The sequence below is a fragment of the Sceloporus occidentalis genome, unplaced genomic scaffold, assembly GCF_023333645.1.
Source record: "Sceloporus occidentalis isolate IW3139 unplaced genomic scaffold, rSceOcc1.0.p SCAF_5, whole genome shotgun sequence".
Classification (NCBI taxonomy): Eukaryota; Metazoa; Chordata; class Lepidosauria; order Squamata; family Phrynosomatidae; genus Sceloporus; species Sceloporus occidentalis.
This window is the reverse complement of record NW_028316985.1, coordinates 160,194,409-160,215,510: the sequence shown is the minus strand read 5'-3', so window position 1 is coordinate 160,215,510 and position 21,102 is coordinate 160,194,409. Positions and strand designations below refer to the sequence as shown.

Sequence of the window (21,102 nt, the reverse complement as noted above, 5' to 3'; positions counted from 1 at the left end):
ACTCCAGTCCAGCCACTTACTCTCCCCCATGAGCTCTGTACAGTCACCACCCTTGGTGGTTTTAAGAAGAACCTGAAGACCTTTTTATTTCGCCAGGCTTTTCCCCCATGAGCCTGTTGTCATCTTTTCTCCCCTGGCAATGTAATTGGCAGATTCCATCTATCCAGCCATTTGTATGGGGTTGTTTTGTAGGGTTTTAATTGTTTTTAATTGTTAATTGTTGTATTTTTATGATATGATGTATGTTTTACTTGCTGTTGTACACTGCTGTGATCCCTGGAATAGCGGTATAGAAATAAATTAAATTATTATTATTTCCCCACCTTGATTTCAGGAATTTTTTCAAGGTGTTCTGTTGTTTTTCAGATTTAATCATAGGCTTCTTTTTTATTAAATTTGTCAACTTATCAATTTCTATAATATCATATAGCTTTGTCAACCAATCATTCACATTTGGTATGATTTTCCCTTTCCATTTTTGAGAATAAATCATTCTCCCAGCTGTAATCATATAAAACAACATTTTTCTGTATTTTTGTTCCAGTTTTTCATCTGAAATTATATTTAGTAAATACATTTTTGGATCTCTTTATATCTTTTCTTATAATATAATTTGTATAAATTTATGTATTTTATTCCAATATTTCCTTGTATTTTCAGTATTTCAGTATTTTCCTCAGATCCATATTTGCTTCTAATGCAGCTTTTCTTGGCAGTCAAATGTCAGGTATATGGCCAACGGATATAAAGAATAAATGTATGTGCAGGCAATAACATGCATCTTCCCAAAAACATTGGTAGAAACAGAGGTAGATTTAGCTTGACTATCTCTTCCTTTGTCTACTCCTGGCTTTTCCTTGCTTCTCCATTGCTCAGATCTGAATTCCAGATTAAGCCAGAGCTTGAAAGAGTCACTACTGTACTTTGTTTTTAGGGAGAGTTCATGCTTCCTTTGCTCTAGGACCCATTTATTGGACTTTTTAGCAGTCCATGATATCGCTAGAACACTTCTTCAGCATCACACTTCAAATGATTGTACTCAGCATATTTAATAAGGGGTTTCCATAGACCTGTAGCAAGGGATGGCTCAAATATCAATGACTTTAGATTTCCTGAAACAAAATGTATCCCAGGAAAAAGGCGGGCTATAATTACTGTCTTTAGCTGTAATCTGATAAGTTGAAAAGTAGGATATAAAATACCTAGGTTTGATCAGTGTCAAGAGGAAGCTACATGACACCAAATCAGTGAAAAATCTCTTGTACACAAAAAAATGAATGCTAATATGATGGACAAGATTATTTTTTCCAATATGGTGATTATGTAAAACAATTAAGAAAATCCTATTTGAAAAAATAGTATTTATGGAGAAGTGTCCTGATTTTTGATGCCCAAATTTAGCAAAATGAAAACATCAGTGAAAATACACAAGAAGGCTCTATATATTCTCAATTTGTTTTAATGTATTGTGAACAGTAGAATGCTCATTTGGATGCTAGTTAATTCCAGAAGTCTCTGTTTGAATCCCCAGGTTTTTCAAAGATAAGTAGATAAGATAAATTAAATACAGTTCTGTTAAAACAAGTTCTTAATTGCAGGTATAAACAGAATGATCCCACTACGAGAACGTTCAAAAACAGAAGAAGATATACTCCGTGCAGCACTAAAATTTAATGGGAAGAAAACAGGAAGTAATCCAACTTCTGCCTCTGATGATTCTAATGGTTTGGAGTGGGAAAACGATTTTGTTAGTGCTGAAATGGATGATAATGGCAACTCTGAGTATGCTGGGTTTGTGAACCCTGTTTTAGAACTGCCTGCATCAGACAAAAAAACATCTGACGCTGCTCAACAAGACAGATAATGAAATCATGTGACCCTCGGCTATCTGACCAAATGGTTGAAGTTGGACGAAATGTACAGATCTGTATTGTGCACAATCCTCCAGTCATTGCGTTTGCCCAGCTTCCTTTAACATAAGGAAGTGGCACAGCAACAGTACTTGGTGAACTTTGCTCAAGAAGATTCCTAGGCAAAGAAGGAAACTGTGTTAGTTTGTCAGTTAAAAAATAATAGTATGGTTTGCTATCTCAATTTTAAATTGTAAGTGCAATTTTTTCATCTGCCTTTGGAATTCTATGAAAATACTTAAGTAATTCCTTTGTGTCAGTTCTTGGGCTTTAGCATACAGTTGTCCACACTAAGTGAAGCATCATAGCTTGATATTTTGATTGGTGGTCTTAAATCTAGGGCTGTTTGTGTTTTTTTAAAAAAATTATTGGCATTATTTCAATAGGAAGTCTGAATAATACCTTAATACTTGAATCATGCAATTTAGCAAGGTTTTCTGTTAGACATACCATATTTCTGTTGGGCAAGGTTTTCTGTTGGACAGAAAACTTGTATATTTGGAAATTATCATCCCTTCTAATTTATCTGTTTTTTTGTTTTTTTTAAAAAAAATGATTAGATACCAAGCACAATACCTTTCACAGATGTTGTCAAAATGAGACAAGATAATGTAAGGCAAGAAATACTCTATGAAGAAATGAACTATGAATAGAGGAGGATATTAGAAGACATGTCTTGCTGTAGATATCACTTTCATTTAAAACACTGGAAACTAATATGTTTTTAGAAGTAAAACTTAAGAGAACCAAAGGTTCCTCTTTTACTCCAACTTGAAATGCCAAATGCTGCTGATATTAAGATTTTATTTGTATATGTTTTTAAGTTGTACAGAATTATTTCTGTTTAACAGTTGCTAACTTAACAGTAGCTGATATAATAGCTGTTTTTTAAAGTGTTCTTTTCATGTGGAAGACACAAAGCATGACTACTTACTGTGGATGTATTGATGCAAATACCACTGGTACAAATCTATTTCCTGAGTGTGTGAAACATTCCATTCATATAACTAATTACGATTATTGAAAAAAGCTTGAATTTGAATTTGATTTTAATTACTTTTGAAGGATGATGAATGATGTTGATGGTATTGCTCAAATACAGTGTTTCTCTCAGAAAGAATCTTGCTGGTTTTAATTATCAAGAAAAGTTTCTTAGTGCCAAGTTTCTCAGGCACTTGTAAAACTCCATTTTGATTTTTTTTCCTAACAAGAAAGCTGCTTTGTATTGATACTTATTTTTTAATTATACACCAGGGTGTATGTCAGTAACACAGATAATTTGATTCATAGCAAACCTGAATACTAGTGCACAGTAGATCAGACAGCAGGAATATTCATTTTGCATGATTGCCTCATGCTAGAGTTACTGGACTATGTGCTGGCTTCCTATTCCTCCTGTAGGGACATCTTTCTACTCTAAAAGGAGCATAAAGGTTGTTTGCAATACATATGTAAGATTGAAGCTGCACAGGTTCATACAAGCAGGACCATTGCTCTTGATAACAGCTGCTACAGCAAGGAAAACAAAACAACTCAGAAAATAACCAACTTGGGTAGAATTGCATCTTGTGCTGAAGCTTTGCTAGCAGTGGCAATGTTAAGGGCAATGGGCAAAATACATCCACTAATGAACAGTGGTCTCCTTTTAGACTCAATCTCTACATCTGTCCCTCTGCTTTTCTGCAACAGACCTTTATTGCTGTAAAGATACATTAACTCTATCCTCTAGTGTCTTCTATATCTTTTAGGTTTTCTTGCTCTCATGCCTCAATTAATTTATAAAACTTGATTCCAGAGCCACTGTTTACTTTTTATACACACTATTCATTGCTCCAGTAATATATTACAGATGTTAAGTGGTCAGTGGCAATACATAATTATTAAATATTTGTATAGCTACTTTAACCCACATAAGATGCCAGGATCACTTTAGACTGATTTCTTTCCTGTGTGCCTTTTATGTTATGAGAGAAAGAGAGAGAGCACTTATGTATATACGACAGCTCACACAGCTTAACATTTCTTCATTTATTGCATTTCTTGAACATAAGTTTTGTTGCTAAAATATTTACATGTCAAGGTCTACATTTGCAATGCCTGTAATATGTTTTATTACAAGAAATTTATACACTTCAAATGTATATTTTGTTTGGCATAAGCTTCTATGTCTCTCTGCCTTTTTCATGTTGCTGGTCTTTAAAGTTTAAATTTCTCAAGCTGTGAATAAATTTTTTACACACTTGAAAATTAGGATAATGTTAAAGTTTATATTTGAATCTTGAGAATTTCGTTGCTCTATTCTTGCTCTTCTGAAGAAAAAAATTGAATTGGCACACTTCACTTCCAAATTCTTTTCTCTGATTTAAACCAGTGGTTTAAAGGATCAAATATCCTTTTTCCACTTTACCATCATGTAGTCTTTGGAAGATGAGATGCATGTAGAGATTCATGTAGAGATAAAAATCTTTAGTTGTTCTTAAAAATACAGCAAAAAATACTAGAAATAACAGTCCCTACCCATAAGATTTCAATGTAAAAGACACTAAAGAAGAAGATTGGGAAGGAGGAGGTGGAAAACCAAGATCAGGCACTAGACACAAAGTATGTAAATCAGGGAGCTCTCCCTCTGATGGCCTCAGGAGTGGCAGGTGGTAGCTGCAGAGCCATGAGCTTTCAGATGGAGCTGTACAGAAGTACAATGGAATGTCTACCTGTTACTGTTGCTTCTAGCTGTGATGATCCAGTCACAGTACTTACTAAGTGGAAAGAGGGAATTCTTCGAAGAATAATGCCAAAAGGTCTGTAAGGTGGTAGGAACAGAAAAGGTAACACTAACATTAATAGTGCAGTTTAATGTGCTATTATACAAAGCTAGATGATAACACAGTTGTTATAAAACATTGGGCCAAATTAGTCCATTTCTCAGTGTTATGTACTTTCACATAAGTTGTTTCTGACTTATGCCAAACCTAAGGCAAACCCTCCACAGTGTTTTCTTGCCAGGATTTCTTTAAAGGGTTGTCTTAGGCTGCGAGACTATGACTTGCCCAAGGTCACCCAGTGGGTTTCCATAGCTGACTAGGGATTCAAACCTTTGTCTCCAGAGTCACAGTCCAATACCCAAACCATGGCCCTCTATTTCTCATTGACTCTTTCCCATGTATTCATTTTCATCTATCTCTACTGCAGATGTAGTATATGGAATACTTTCAGGTATAGGTGTCCACAAAGACAGTGTTTCTTGCCACAGTGATGTTTTGGACATGTCAAAGCTGATCTCAAAATAATTCTCTGATTGTCCATCTTGTTTTTGCATTAGCAGCTGGTAATCTCCAAAGTGAACCAAGCATCTCTCTGGTAGGATAAACTTGTTGAAGTAGGCCAGTTCAACATTGTTAACAAATAGCTTGACTCTTTTGCTCAAATTCTTAATCTCAAAAACAAATTCAGAGCTGCCAAAGGGTCTAAAAAGTTCCAGGGCAAACTGAATACGTGAAACCTGTGCATCCTCAAAGTTAAAACGACAGATGTTACAGTTTCTTCCAAACTTAATCAACTCATCCACTTTCAGCTGTTGTCGCTTGTAAAATGGTAAGGCCTGGAATACTTGTTTTTTCTCTTGTTCTGGATGGAAGACAGTGATATGGAGACAGGTTAACATCTCTTCTGTATCTGCAGTCTCAAATCCATCTGCCATGGCAGTACCTCAGAAAATCCTGGAAGGAAAAAGCCAGTATCAACATCACTAGAGAGAAGAAAATGGAAGTATTACCCTCAAGTTTCTCTAGAAGTGTGTCATTTCAAGCTCAAGATAGAAAAGTTAATTTTTTGGACTACACGTCCTATAACTCCTGAACTAGTGGGGCTTTTGTTACCAGTGCTAATTTTAGCCCTATCCTTATATGTATTCCTGTGAACAAGGTAAGCATTTTGAAAGGGGCAGTTGGGGCCTCATGTTTAGTCCTGCCTCCAAACTCACATCATTCTTTCATATCTGAAGCAAACTAGCAGTGATGTAGACTAAGTCAACTCACTCAGACTTAAGTCTGACTCAAGTCACTTCAATGTTTTGACTTGGCAACAATGCCACTCTGACTCGACTTGAGAATTGCATAATTTTAGTGACTGGCTAGCTGCTGGCATTCACTTTGAGTACCTCTAGAGCACGGGACACATTTTTTGGAAGATAACAGCAAATGTGTTGTTAAACAATGGTCTTGAGGCAGAAGGATCCTACAGCTTTTCAAAGGCTTTAGAAGACTCATCCTGACATAAAGCAGGGACACTGCCAGCCAGACATCAACTCTCACCTCAAGCCCATTGCCTAACATGTTTGTTCTTTCTCTCCGAGAAACACTCTGCCTCCTTTTTTTCCTATTGTTGGCTCCCAGATGTAAGACTCAACTTGAGACATGACTTAAAAGTATCTTGCAAGGACTTGAGACTGGAAGAATTCAAAGATATAGCAGTGTTAAGTCTGTAGAATCAATATGTAAAGAGATCTTGTAGTACCTTTGAGACTAACTGAAAAAAAGAAGTTGGCAGCATGAGCTTTCCTAGACTTCAGTCTACTTCCTCGGATGCATTTGGAGGAAATGCATCTGAGGAAGGAGACTTTAAGTCTAGGAAAGCTCACGCAGCCAACTCCTTTCAGTTAGGATCAAAGGTGCTACAAGATCTCTTTACATACTGATTCTACAGATTTGGCAGTGTGAGCTTTCCTAGACTTAAGTCTCCTTTCTCAGACGCATTTCCTCCAAATGCATCCGAGGAAATATACTGAAGTCTAGGAAAGCTCATGCTGCCAACTTCTTTCTTTCAGTTAGTCTCAAAGGTGCTACAAGATTTCTCTTGTATATTGAGACAAAGGTAGAGGCTTGAGACTTGGAGTAAAAGACTTGAATATATTACTGCAGACTAGTTATGGGGATTCCTCACATGATTCAGTCCCACAGGATGTTTACCAACTGATTTTGAATGCTGTTTGGACCTTGTGGTCATGTGCCTTCAAGTTATCTATGACCTATATAGCAACCCTTTCATGGGGACTGTTTGGCAAGTTTTATTCAGAGGTTTGCCACTGCCATCATCTTAAGCTGAGAGAATATAACTAGTCCATCGTCTCCTACTAGATTTCCATGGCAGAATGGCAGTTCATTGCCTGATCTCCAGTCCTACTACAACGCCAAAACCACTACAGCTCTCCTAATTCCACCAACAGCCCAGAACCTACTTTAAAAGAATATGCCATTAGGGTTCTAATAAGGATCAGGATGGATAAAAATAAATGGAACCAATTCTAGTAGTTTGTCTTGGTTGAGCACTCTCCATGGACCCTGAAAATGGAGGGAAAATAGCCCTCCACAAGATTAGGCTGGAATGGCGGAATTTCCCATCCTTCACGCAAAATTGGATAACCAAAAACTCATGTAGTTGATCCTGTTCGGTTATTATGAATTAGAAGTGTATTGACGTATATTAAATAGTATTATTTGCTACTGCTTTCATGGCACTCGCGTTATCGCCAGCTTCAGCTAGGATTGTTTTAATGTAACACATTTTGTTCTCACTGTTTTGAAAACACATACCTGCAATTAGTCCAAAGTAGTAACAAGCTGCCTAGCAATGTCAAGTCCCTTCTCCCAGCTTGAAACCATTCTGGATACCCTGGTACTGCATCTACACTGCAAAATGAATGCAGCTTGACACAGCTTGAATACTGGGATCTGTAGTTTTCTGAGATTTTGGAATGCTGAGATTTGTAGTTTTCTGATATATTTCAGCCTTCTCTGTCTGACAGCTCTGGGGCCAAAACGAACTACAAATGCTCACATTCAATAGCCAGGGGCCTTTAAAGTGGTGTCAAAGTGCATTCATTCTGCACTGGGGCAGCATCCCTTTACCTCACAGTGACCCAGCATCCTCCTTTTCTGAGACATGTCCTACATTTCAACCTCCAGCCCAGGAGAAATTCCCCAAAGGTTCTCCATTTGAAGCCAGACTAAGAAGCATGAGTGCTTTTAGATTTTATTTGGTGATTTTTCTTGAAGGCCCTAAATTTTGCAGTGTCTTGTCCTCCATTGCAGTTAGGAGATTTGGGCCCCTTTCCCACTTACACATAAATTGGTGTGTGATGCGAACTGATGGATCGATTTGACAGCGGCGCATGGTTCCCACTACATTTGGCTCGATAGCATTTTTCCCCACTACATTGGGCCCAATCACATTAATCCACTTGTGGTTCCCAAAATGATTCGGTTCCAGCTGGCTGAAGGGGAAATTTGAATCAATTCCAATCTGGAATTGGTTCACACTTGTGTAGGCTATCAGAAGGAAAATCTAATTGCTGACCTCTGACTTCATCACAGTTTATTGAATTGTTTTTAAGTATGTTTTATGTTTTAAATTCCACATTGTTTAATTGTATTTTAAGGGGAGGAAGGGTTGAGGGTTTGGACTGTATAGTTTAACCTTGTAAGCCACCCTGATTGCATTTTGTAGAGAGGTGGGATATCAATAAATTTTATTATAATTTATCAAAAAAGAAGTGGGAAAAATCAGCATCAAAAAGGCGGGGGTTAAATGGGTCTAGTGCACCCCTCCCTTCAGAATCGCTTCAACAATTCAGATTAAGTGGGAACCAGGGTTGTCTGAGTCAGTTCAAACCAATTCACGATCCAGTTTAAAGGGTAGGGGGAATGAGTGCTCACGCTGCCTTGGCTGCATCCACAGAGCAGAAATCATCCAGTGTGACACCACTTTAACTGTCCTAGCTCCATGCTATGGAATTCCAGAGGTGCCACAACCAACAGATCCCAGAATTCCACAGCATGGAGCCATGGCAGTTAAAGTGGTGTCACACTGGATGATTTCTGTCCTGTGGATGCAGCCCTGGAGACCTAAAACCACAATTGTGCCAGTAACTCCCATCTGATCCAGCCAGTTGAAAGCACAGCAGCAGCAATTTTGCAGACTGTGTGTGTTGCCATTCTCCTCCTCTCTGCACCACTTGCACAATCCCGGACGTGTCTTTTACACACAAGCAAAGCCAAGCCCACAAACCCTTCCCTTCCAACAGCCAGGAAATGGGAGGTGGAGAAAGAGAAGGGCTTTCATTTCCACTTTGCTTTCCTGCTGACTTCTGGAGCTTGCAATGCACACACACAGCGCAGGAATCCAGGCTGCAAAGGGTTGAACATAGAGGGCCCTTCCAGTCCCTGCCCAAGAAGAACAGTGACCCCTAAACTAAGGTGAGCAGGCAAGATTTTCCTGGATCAGCTGATTTCCCCTCTATTGTACTGTATGCAATCCTCTGTTGTAACAAGGGTTAAACAAATACAGTATTTGGTTGCTTTTGACACCCCCCTGGGTGATCTTGGGTGGGTCACACTCTCTCAGCCTCAGAGGATGGCCATGGCAACCCCCCCCCCTCTGGGTCGACAGAAGCTGGAAAACACTTAAAGACACTCAACAACAACAACAAGTGGGATTAAAAGGAGAGGAAGGCACCTAAGAGGGAAGTATTAAACCTATGAAAGAGTGATCAGGCGTCTTCCTTTTCCAGGACATGTCCTACATTCCAGCCTTTTGTCCAGGAGGAATTCCAAAATGTCCTCCATTTTGAGCAGGACTAAGAAGCTGGAATACATACATACATACATGTGTGTGTGTATACACTGTATATGAAAATCTAAAAACACGAGAGAGAGGTGAATGAGAATGTTTTAGACAAGCCAGGGCTTGGAAAAGTTACTTTTGTGGAGTGCAAATCCTAGAATCCCTCTCCCCCCAAAAAAGTCTCCCACCTCCCAAAAAGAAAAAGAAAAAGTTTTCCCAAGCTCTCAGACAAATGCTAGACAAGGAGATAAGACAGGTTTAAAAGAAGAGGCTTTCTTTCCACACTCACCTTTGGAAAAACGACTTCCAAAAACAGCTGGGAAAACTGGGTGGCTGTTTAAAAAGAGTGGCTTTCTGGGCGGTTGCTTTCAGATCTGGCTTTAGGGAAGGATGCTGCTGGGTAGCTTTAGGGGGCATGGACTTCCTTTCTGTCCTCCCGCCCCCAAAAGAGAGGAGGGGAGGTGACTCAGGTGAGAGGCATGGGTTGTCATCTGAAATGCATCCTTTCATCTGGGCTGAGGAATTTCCTTATTTTTTCTCTAGCAAGGCAGATGGGATAAATAGAGAGCAAGGTCTAAGAGATAAGGAGATAATAATGACAGTCAAGGATGAGATCCCATCATTGAATGATTCAGATCTTCTAAATTTAACAGATCCTTTTTAAAAAATATATGTTTTTATTGTGAAGTACTGTCAACTCAGCTTTGATTTATGCATGGGAAACCTCCAAGAGACCCAGGATGTTATCAGACATGGGAAATTGGAAGTATAATCCAATGGCAATCCAAATGCAATCATGGGGTTTAACGTTATTGCATGCTAGACTACCACACACAAATTCGTACAATGGCATGCTATTTTCGGGCAATGGGAAGCCAGTTTGAATGCAATTCGCATTCACGTAAATTCGCTGAACTAGCAAATTCACGTAAATGCATTCTGGCCCCACTTTCTTTTCATTTGAAATTAAGAGAAATTCCTCACATGTGATAAAGTCCTCTGTTATTCACCAGCCCTGTTGAGGTTTTGCAAATTGAGGACCATGGCTTCCTTCTAGTATCAAGAAGCCACATATGACAGCAAATTCCAATAAGCATTTGAGCAAGTCAGACTTCCAGCAAAGACTGCATTTGCACTGTGGAAGTAATACAGGTTGACACCACTTTAAGTGTCATGGCTCAATGCTATGGAATTAAGGGATTTGTAGTTTGTTGTGGCACTAGAGCTCTCTGATAGAGAAGGTTAAATATGACACAAAACCAGGAAAACCAGAATTCCATAGCATTGACTTATAACAGTTAAAGTGGTGTCAAACTGCATTAATTCTGCAGTGCAGACACAGCCTTAGACAGTGAGCTCAAGGAAATCAATTCTATTCTATTCAATACCCATCCATTCTCTCACTTTGTTTTCTCCTTTGTTCACCTTACAGAGTTTCAGGGGCAAGATACTAACTAATCTGTCAGGCATATCATACACAACCTGAGCTAACAACAGTCATCCTATACAACAGGTGTAGGCAATACACAGCCCTGGGACCTTATGCAGACCAAGGCCAGTTTTGTGTCTGCAAACTTCCCTGAACTTCTCTTTTTGTGGCCCCCAAAATGTGACATTGGACTGCCAGTCCTAGAGGCCTTAATATGCAAAGGTCAGAGGGTGACCATAATAGTTAGAGCCATGCTGAAGGGGAAAAGTACCTTCAACCAGGCAAAAGTTTGGATGCTGCAGTGTTATCAAGCTCTCAGAGACAAAGAGATTAAGCATTTCAGAGCATTTTGATCCTGCCACTGAATAACTGGTGCATTCAACTCAAAACAGAAACAGTCTGAAATGTAAGGGGAAGTTTTCAACAATAATTGTTTTCTCTTGGTGCTTGCTTAGTAATTTCCCATTACGTTTTGACTGCTCTTTAATATTGGCTAGTATACATATAATGTTCACCTACTATTGGCTATATGTTGTTTTATGCTGTTGCAGGGTAGATTTTCCAAAATGTCTATAAATGGTAAAGTGTGTTTCCTTGAAGGACAGATTGCTCAGTTGAAATGTAGACATAAGGACTGGTCTTGTAGTCTTAAAAAAAACAACAGCTGTCTTCAGTTTATTAATTCCTCCATTCTTTGAACCCTAAATGGTGCACGTTTTCACGTTCCAGGAATGTGAAATAGACTGTAAAATATCAGTATTTTAAAACCAGAAATGGGCTGGTAGCCAATTTTGATTTTAGATTTTGGATTTTTGGTAGGCCAAATGTTGTATGAAAACTTATTCTGTTTAATAGGTGTAGAATATTAGTCTGGAATATCAGTAAAGATGCTATAAGATTCCTTTGTCTTATAGTGTTACTGAATGACACCCATGGATCACTGTCCTGGTAGTTATAAGGAAGAGTTGAATAAGATTGTGTACAGGAACCCTTTTACTAGTTAGCAGGATCAATTGGCATGGATTGTGTAGTATATAATTCATGCCTTACTTTATTTTTAAATTTCACTGTAAACATTGTAAAGACTGTAAACAATTTCAGTCCAGACCTACTGGGATACAACAACTGTAGAAGCTGAACTTACACCAAATGATCAAATAGTTTCCCCCTTACATCTCCCTCATCTTTGTGTTGCTTCTTCAAGCATTAATGCAAATATGCACTGTATGTGCACTAAAGCATCAACTGTGAAAACAAAACCTGGTTTTGTCCGTTCATTCCTCTGAAATATAGCCTCCAGCATCTGGTATTCATTTGTGGTCTCCCATCTAAGTACTAATCAGAGCTAACCCTGCTTAGCTTCCAAGATCAGATGGAATCTGGTGCCTTTAGTTTAGAGTATATTTAGGCTCTGTGGAATAGTGGAGACAAAGGTTTTAGGGTTTAGGCTCAAACCAACAATGCCTTTAGAATAGAAAAGAAAGTTTTCAAGTCCAGAGCCTTGAAAAATTACTTTTTTTTTTACTACAACTCCTAGAATTCCTCACCTGTAGATCCAATGGCCATGGTGACTGAAGATTCTGGGTGGTCTTACTGTGATGTGGTTTCACTAGTTCCTTCCTCTGAAATATAGCCTATACACCTGGTATTCATTGGCTGTCTCCCATCCAAGTATTAACCAGAGCTGAACCTGTTTAGCTTCCAAGATCAGACAGGATCTGGGCATTTCCAAAGTTTCAGTCGAAGAGGTCTAGTGCCTCATCAAACTACAGACCTCAGAATTGATGCAGTTGTGGCAAGTAAAATAGAATCATAGCGCTATGTAGTGTGCTATGTAGTGTGCAAGGACTCATAGGCCTGTTACAGACAGGCCAAAATAAAGCTGCTTCGAGTCACTTTGGAAGTATGGTATTTCAATGATACATGAGTCCTAAGAGTCTGGAAGCTGCACCAAAGCTGCACTCCAGTCCTTAGGACTGGAGCGTGGCTTTGGTGCGGCTTTTGGACTCTTAGGACGCATGCATCATTGAAATACCATACTTCCAAAGTGACTCGAAGCAGCTTTATTTTGGCCTGTCTGTAACAGGCCCTAGTTTGATTTGAGTTACAGAGTTCCTCTTAGATTCTTATTTATTATGCCTCTTGATGCATACTATTATAGATCCATTTTGGCTGAGTTCATTTACTGCATTTCTGACATACTTACACTCTTTCAAAGAGAAACCTCTAGAATTTTGAACGCCCAGTAAATTACTACACACAGTGCTTTGTTGCGAGTTGGCACTGAGGCTTGAGGAAGTTCCCCTCTTGAGCAATATTTGAAAACCTTCCAATAAATTGTTTTTCACAGAGTTTTTCCATACAAGTCTTGTTTCATTTTCTGTACCTTTGCTTCATACTAACTTACAAGAAGTGTGCATTTACAGGAAAGGAGAAGCCACCTTTTTCTGAATGCTGCTGGTTTTATTGCTTTATTGTTGGTATCTACAGAAGAAGTCAATCATATTGTATCTTTTCAAGGAGTCACTGGTTTATGACTGAAAGAATATTAGTTTATTACTCTTTCCCATCAGAAATGCACAGATAGGTGTGTGTGCGCGCATGCGCGCTTCACTAAATGTGCAAAAACTGTCATCACTGCATCCAAACAGTGCTCCTGCTAATTATTTTCAAATAAATGTGCTTTGATGGAAAAGGCCATAACTCATTAATAGAGCATATATTTTACAAAGATTTCAAATTCAACTCCTGGCATTGTCATGCATACTATGTTACAGAGTTTTAGAGCCTTGAAAAGTTGTTAGTTTTTTTGGGGGGTGGGGGGATTACAAGATCAAGAAGCCCCCAGCGAGTATGATCTGTCCTATGAGTGTCACTATAGGGGTGTCATTATAAATGTTCAGATCGTATCAGGTGACACCATAAATCAGTGTGTGACATCACTGCTCCTGAAACATTTGCTTTTTGGCAGAAACAAGCTGTTAATTCACCTGTGTCTCTTTAAAATGCAGAAGAGATGGTGTGAGTGGGGTGAGGCTCAGTAGAAAGAGAGACAAGAGGCCCCAGGTTTTTTTTTTAATAATTATTAAAAAAAAACAAATTAAAATTTTATTATTTTAGTTTTAAAACAATAAAAATAAATTTTATTATTTCAAATTTTTCTTTAAAAACATCACATTTTACCAAATTTTCACTTTACCCACATGAAACTATATACATATCAATACATTTAGGCTGTCTGTATGGTATTGTAATTTAAAGGTATACATTTAATCTTGCTAGTTGTTTATGTCACAACTATTGCCATTACATTTGGTGGTATATGGGCATTATGACTGATGAGTAACATTAGACCAAAAAAACATTGCTAGGATTCTGTATGGTGTGAAATGGGGGGAAGTCAATGGGGTTTAACTGTCATGGCTTCATACTGTGAATTCCTTTGAATTTGTAGTTTGATCAGGTGGCTTAGTGGTTAAGATACCAAATCTGATGATCAGAAGGTTGGCAGTTCGAGGCCACATGTTCGGGTGAGCTCCCATGAGTAGTTCCAGCTTCTGCCAACCTAGCAATTTGAAAGCATGTAAAACTGTGAGTGGATAAATAGGTACCACTTCAATGGGAAAGTAACAGCATTCCATACAGTCATACTGGCCACATGACCATGGAGTCGTCTTTGGACAACGCTGGCTCTTCTGTTAAGTAACAGAGATGAACACCATCCCCTGCTGTCAGTTACAACTAGACAATCATATCAAGGGATAACCTTTACCTTTTAAAGAAGGTATTCAGCCTGGACTGTCAGCAGTCTTGTTCCTCACCAAACTATAACAGAGTCATGGCTGTTAAAGTGGTGTCGGACTGTTTCATTTCTGCAGTGTGGATATGCCAAAAAGGGCATTTTGCTATGCTATATATGTGTGTGTGTGTTGCTGGGGCGCAGTGAGTGGGTGTTATACAGTGGGCCCTTGTCTAGGGTTTGGTTCCAGCCTCCCCCCCCCCCCCATGGATAACAAAATCCGTGGATGCTCGAAACCCATTAAATACAATGGCATAGTAAAATGGTGTCCCTTATATAAAATGGAAAAATCAAAATTTGCTATTTGGAATTTATACTTTTTTGGAATATTTTCAAGCCATGGATGCTTGAATCCATGGATAAAAAATATGTGGATAAGGAGGGCTGACTGTATGTGTGTGTGTTTTCCTGAGCATCACCAGGGAGCCATTCATGAAAGGGGGTGGTTTTTTGTGTGCTTCACAGGGACTCAGTCCCCATCTCTGCCTTGTTCTTAGCTTCTCATCCACATTACTTGTCTCCGACCCTGATCATTTTGCTTGTCTGAAATGGGTGTTGGTGCAACAACAACAACAACAACAAAAAACCCAACCCTGTTGGCTTTACTAGGGTGGTTTGTTAGTTTGGAGCTTAGACTTCACCTCTAGATGGCAATGTTGTATCAGAGAAGCTTCAATGGTACAAGGTCTCCATAAGTGCTTCATTTGTTTGTTCTGAAGGATTTAGTTGGTAATAAGAAATTGATCCTGCACGTGATTGCTTTTGTGTGCATAAGTAATCTCGCTGAATTTGACAGAGCTACTCACGTGCATATGCTTTTGACAAGATCAGGGTTGAAAGTTCTGGACTGACAACCATGGAGACTAAATCCTCTGTTCACCCGCAGAGCAGGTGCAGAGGCAGCAACGGCAGATGCAACACAAGCTCCTTCTTCTTCATTCTCTGCCAAAGCCCATAGTGAGATTATGGCTGTAATTGTTTTTGAAAGTTGGGAAGTAACAGAATTGAGGAATTATACTCTCCCCCACTCCCAAATGAGTGACAAGTGAGGGGTTGTATTGGAAACAGTAGAGAGCTATGTGAAGCCGAAAAGCAAGAGAATCCAGGATAACAATTACAAAACCATAGCTTGATATATAAAAAAAACCCTTGCTGATTCAAAATGAGATAGAATATGAAAGAGAAAAGAAATATAACATAAAGCAATAAATCCTAATTCAAGGGGAACAGAGTGTTTTCTAGGAACTACTACCAAGGAAACAGAAAAGAAGAATTTTAATAGTCTTTTTTTAAAAAAGTGGTTCAGGCTGTGTGCAGCTCTGTTTTACTCAGAGGTACACCCCACTGAGTATAATTGGATTTATTCCTTGTAAGCATGCATGTGATTGGAACATTTGTGAAGCATTTTAGTGTTAAACCTAGACGTACAGAAGTTCAAAACATTAGAAGCTTTTTCTCTCATCCTAATATATCCAGAATCCTATATGCATAATCTGCCTTCTTAGTGAGTGTATTTCACCAACTGTCAGATGAGTATACAAGGAGGAACTGCTATAGTGGCATCACTAGTTCTCATCCCGTTATTTCCCATTTTCTGTTATTTCCCTCTTCCATATTCCTTTCTCCCAGAACTTCATAGGCATGTAGGAAGCTATTTTACACTAACCCAGACAGTCCAGCTAGTTCAGTATTGTCTACCCTGAGTGATAGCAGATCTCCTAGGTTTCTGATGGAGGTTTTCCTTAGCCAGCCCTACATAGATATGTCAAGGATAGAATCTGGTAATTGCAAAGCACATACTTTATCATTGAGCTGCAGCCCTTCACATTGGCGGGATACAAACCGCCAAATAGTACGTCATCAATACGTACTAGGGTTAGGAAGGGGCGGTGCTTCTGCACCCCCCTAACCCTAATACGTCTTGAATACGTACAAGATGGCGGCGCCCTGTTCATACAGGCGCAGCCATCTTGACGTATCGGACGCTGAGCGTCCGTACGCGTCACGTCCTTTGTGATGTAGTGAGTGCGCCCCTGGCGCCTCGCTCCGTCGCAAACGCGACTCCGAAAGAAGCTCCATTTTGGAGCTTTTTTGCTCCGCGTGGGAGCCGCGCGGTTTGGCTGCTGCAGCTCCCGTGCGGAGCAAACGGCGGCGGCGGGGAAGCGCCGCAAAGTGGCGGTTTGTATCCCGATTTGCTAAATGTTTCTTTATAATACATGTACTATTGAGCTCATGTTCTCAAGTTCTGTAGGCTTTCCAGAAGCCTTTGGTAGACCACTGTGGGAAACAGGATGGTAGTATAGCTCAGAGCTTGAAAAGAGTCATTTTAGGGGCTATAATTCCCATTCTGGTTGAAGAAAAGCCATTTTGATAGGGTTCTGAGGGATTTGGGGATTTCTCATCCAAATAAGAAACTTTCCCAAGCTCAGGAGCAGATGGAACACCAGTCTGATCAAGCAGGGCGGTTTTATGCAGGTATCTCTTTCCTCTACAACTAGAAGCAGATAGATAGATAGATAGATAGATAGATAGATAGATAGACACTTTGACCTTTAGCTTTTAACTACAAAAAGCTACAGCACAACAAATGATAATACAATAGCTATATAAATCATACTAAAAAAGCAAAAGTGGTAGCAATGTTTAAAAAAACCCAATAAGCAAAACACTGCAGCATTAACACAAAGCTTATTTAAAACAGTTAGGACAAATACAGTGAGCCCTTGGTATCAGCTGGGGTTTGGACCTCCTATGGATTCAAAGTCCATGGATACTTAAGTCCCATTAAATACAAAGCAAACCTTGATTTTGCCATTTTTATATAGAGACAGAGTGTGTGTGTGTGTGTGTGTGTGTGTGTGTGTGTGACAGATTGGGAACAAAGAAGGTGGGATGGCTTGGAAGAAACAGAAGATCAGGTGTGATGGAGGGGAAGGGCAGACCACATGCTTTCCAGGCAAAAGTTCCTAGGGTCAACCTCTAACATTGAAGATAGGAATAGGAAAGACTGTGGAGAGCTGTCAATCTGCACACTTGGGATGGGAACCTGTGGTACTCCAAATGTTGATAAACTTCTGTTGGGGCATAGAGAAACGCACTGCATCCACTACGACCATGTGCAGAGTTGATCCACGCAGGCAAGATGCCACGAGAAGGCTCTTGGAGAGATATCTGCAAAGGCTTCAGGCTGAAAAGGAAAAATTCCTCCCATGCAGGCTCTAGCCTTGAGTTCCCAGCTTGAAGAAATAAGCACTGCTGGACAGCAAGGCTCTCTCGAACATGAGGGCTCACTTGTTGCAAGCTATATACAAGATCGCACAGAGTACCAGACAGCCGTCTTGGATACTCACAGCTCTATATACAAACAGACAAAGTGCTTTACCAGTCACCTACCACAACAACGGAGATAGTTACCTTCTCCCTTATATAGATGGTCTTCTGTGAAGTCATGTGATAGCCATGCCACCAATGAGACCTTGCTGGTTTCATACCCAGTGCATGTTGCATCATACTGTATCCCATATGCACCCCCTTCACTGACTTCAACTACTGTGCATGTTGCATCACATGTCCCATGATGCACAGCTTCCAAATGCTGACTCGTGCACACCTGCCACTTGACCTGTAGTAATCTCTGCTCGAATTCCACCTAGTGGCCACATCATTTCCAGGCCAAGTGTGCCACATGGTCCTGACACCTGCTGCTCCCCTCATCCTTCACCATGGCCAGGTTGGTGGAGTCTGATGAGAATTTTAGTCTTTCAGCATACATAGAGCCATCGGTTCCCCTGTCTTGTAGACAATTCTGAGCTGGATGCACTCTATGAAAGGCAGCATCCAGCAAGATGGTACATTCCAACCAGCAGCATTCTGAATTCAAACCAATTAAAACAAACAACCCAAACCAACAGTGTATTTTGATGGCCATTATTATGTCCTTCAGAGATGCATTCAACATGAAATTGCCACATCCAATTATATCACAAGTGGTATCAGTAATTAAATGGATGACCACTAAACGAATTCACTGGTGTATAAAGTCGGGATACAGACGGGCAAAAAGGGGTGTGTTCATGACGTCATGAAGGTAGAGCCTTCAGACGGCCCTTACCTGAATGCCGCCATGAACACGCCGCCCGCACGCCCCAAGCGGGAAGAAGCGGCATTAAAAAGGTGCTGCTTTTCCCCGCTTCTTTTCTGTATGATGCGCAGCTGCGCAGCTCCGTCTGTAAGCTGCTGCACCGATACGCCAGAATTGTTACGCTGCTAATTTAAGTTGCCCATTTAAAAGCTCCGTGTCTGCTGCGTCACATAATGAGTCGGGGTCCTGGAACATGCGCAGTTTGCAGTCAGGCTTTGCAGCGTCAGCTGCCATGCAGGTGTGGAAGCTGCAGTACAGCTGCAGCGCATTTTAAGACTCGTAACCCTAACCCTAACCCTAGAGCAACATGTACGCATGCGCTGCTAGAATCGGGGAAAGTTTGGAATTTAAAGTGAACCCCTACACACATTCCTGTGCCATTTTCACCTAACAATAAAAACCCCTAAAACTTTAAATATTTACATATGTACAAGGGAGGTGATGGGGGATGGCAGGGGGACAGCGGTGGCAGCGGCGACAGCTGTGGCTGTGCATTGCAGATTCAGCAAGAGCGCGGGGACCAAAGGAGAGGAGGCATCCATGATGCTGGTGACATTGGCAACGTGCAAGCGGACAAGGATGCCAACACCAGCTGATCACCAGCTGGCAGGAGACCACTATTGTTCTTGGGCAGGGCGAGGGAAAAAAGTTTTAAAGGGGCTTGGGCGCTTTAAATGTGCACATAAGCTTTCTGCCGCCGCTGCTGAGCGCCGCAGCTGCACCACAGCTGCGCAGCTGCGCATCCGCCAGCCGGCAAAAGAAAAAAAAAGCCCCGTTTTTGGCTGCCCGTGCGGAAGCTGCCTCTCTCTTTGCAGCGTCCTCCAAGGTGGCGGTTTGGAAACTGCGGGTCAGAAACGGCCCCAGGTGAGGCATCTTCACTGCCCCCCATGTGGAAGCCCCATACACCTGAGCCACGCCCCCGGGGTGGGCGGTCTGGAGGCTCCGTATTCAGCAGAATACACCTCCAAGACGTCTTCCCCTGCCCGTCTGTATCCCGCCAAAGGAACTCAAATCTACTGCAGATAGACATGACTGTGACAACTGCAGTGTGTTATTTATGACCCATTTCATATGATATGGCTGTTACCCTTTGTAGTCCTCATGAGCAGCTGTGGTAATAAAAAGGACTTGTGGCCATCTCATCAGGAACAAGGAAGTTAGATCAAGAGTCTGGCTGAATTTTCTCTGCATTTTAGCTGGATTTGATTTTATCACGTTTTCTACAGTAAACACATTTATACACTACACTGTCAATTGAGACAGTGCTTGTGCAAGGATTTTGGGTATGAAATTAATATTTAGAGTTGCAGTGCTCTTCCTGAACTGAACAATATATCTTTTTGGTGGAACTATAAAGACTAATACATTTTATTTGACTTAAGTTTGTAGACCCCAACCCATTTCATTAGATGTATGTACTGCAGCAGCCTCTCCACAGACAGCTAAAGGCCAGGTGGGGGCGAGGGGGGAAGAAGAGGAACAAGCGTGCACCTGTTCCTCCTCCTGTCCTGTTCCACCTCTTCCCCGCCCTCCGGTTGCCATGAAAAATGGCTTTGCGTGCCATCTCTGGCACGCATGCCATAGGTTCACCACCACAGGCCTAGATCATAAGGCGTACAATGGCTTTTGACCCTGAGCATTCTCAGAACCATATGACAGCCTTATTTAAAATCAAGAATATTTTGCCAGGTGCCTCTGGTTTCCAAGGAGAGGATATCGGTATGGTTGTCTGCAGTAAGAAAAACTATGGATACACTCTTAACAGCAAAACACAAACATACTGTCAGTGTAATAATATGTGTCTGAAAAAGTGCTAAAATACATTTGTCAGTCTTAGATAAACATCACAGTGTAGGAGACTGTAATAATTGGAGTTGATAAATAAATAGCAACTGCCATTTCTTTTGTTTCTTAAACAAGTTTTGATTATGTGAAAATGTTGACAGATAGGTAAAGAATAGATTGTTTAAAAATACATGTTTTCAGAAACCTGGTGAAATGCTCAAAATCAATGAACTTTATTAGCCATTGGTATCATCTGAAGAGAAGACAGAATAGACTGTGCTTTATTAAAAAGTCTCAAGTAAACCTCATAACAGGGAAATGGGAACATTTTGTCTTCCAGGTGATTTGGACTCCAATTCCCACAGTCCTTTACTAGTTGCCATGTTGGGGGGGGTATAATGGGAATTGTAAGGCAAAGCAT

At 40.4% G+C, this 21,102-nt stretch overlaps 2 protein-coding genes across 3 annotated transcripts in view; one reads left to right on the top strand and one right to left on the bottom strand.

The window, feature by feature from the left end:
* Positions 1-3,965, top strand: part of LOC149313043 (AP-1 complex-associated regulatory protein-like) — a 28,928-nt gene extending 24,963 nt beyond the window's left edge. The window contains exons 10-11 of one of the 2 annotated variants that reach the window (XR_016281341.1): positions 1,599-2,103; positions 2,471-3,965. Coding sequence is in view for 1 of the 2 variants with exons in the window: in XM_089525957.1 (XP_089382083.1) it covers positions 1,599-1,864 (266 nt within the window). In the remaining variant the exon portion in view is untranslated. Of the gene's footprint in view, positions 1-1,598 lie in introns of both variants that reach the window. The other variant, XM_089525957.1, reaches the window with a different exon arrangement.
* Positions 3,966-4,111: 146 nt separating this feature from the next.
* TIFA (TRAF interacting protein with forkhead associated domain) lies at positions 4,112-9,831 on the bottom strand. The gene is made up of 2 exons (XM_089525958.1): positions 9,817-9,831; positions 4,112-5,626 (listed from the first exon to the last, which is right to left on the bottom strand). Exon 2 carries the CDS (start codon positions 5,605-5,607, stop codon positions 5,053-5,055), a length of 555 nt encoding a protein of 184 aa, XP_089382084.1. The 5' UTR covers positions 5,608-5,626; positions 9,817-9,831; the 3' UTR covers positions 4,112-5,052.
* Between the last annotated feature and the right edge of the window lie 11,271 nt (positions 9,832-21,102).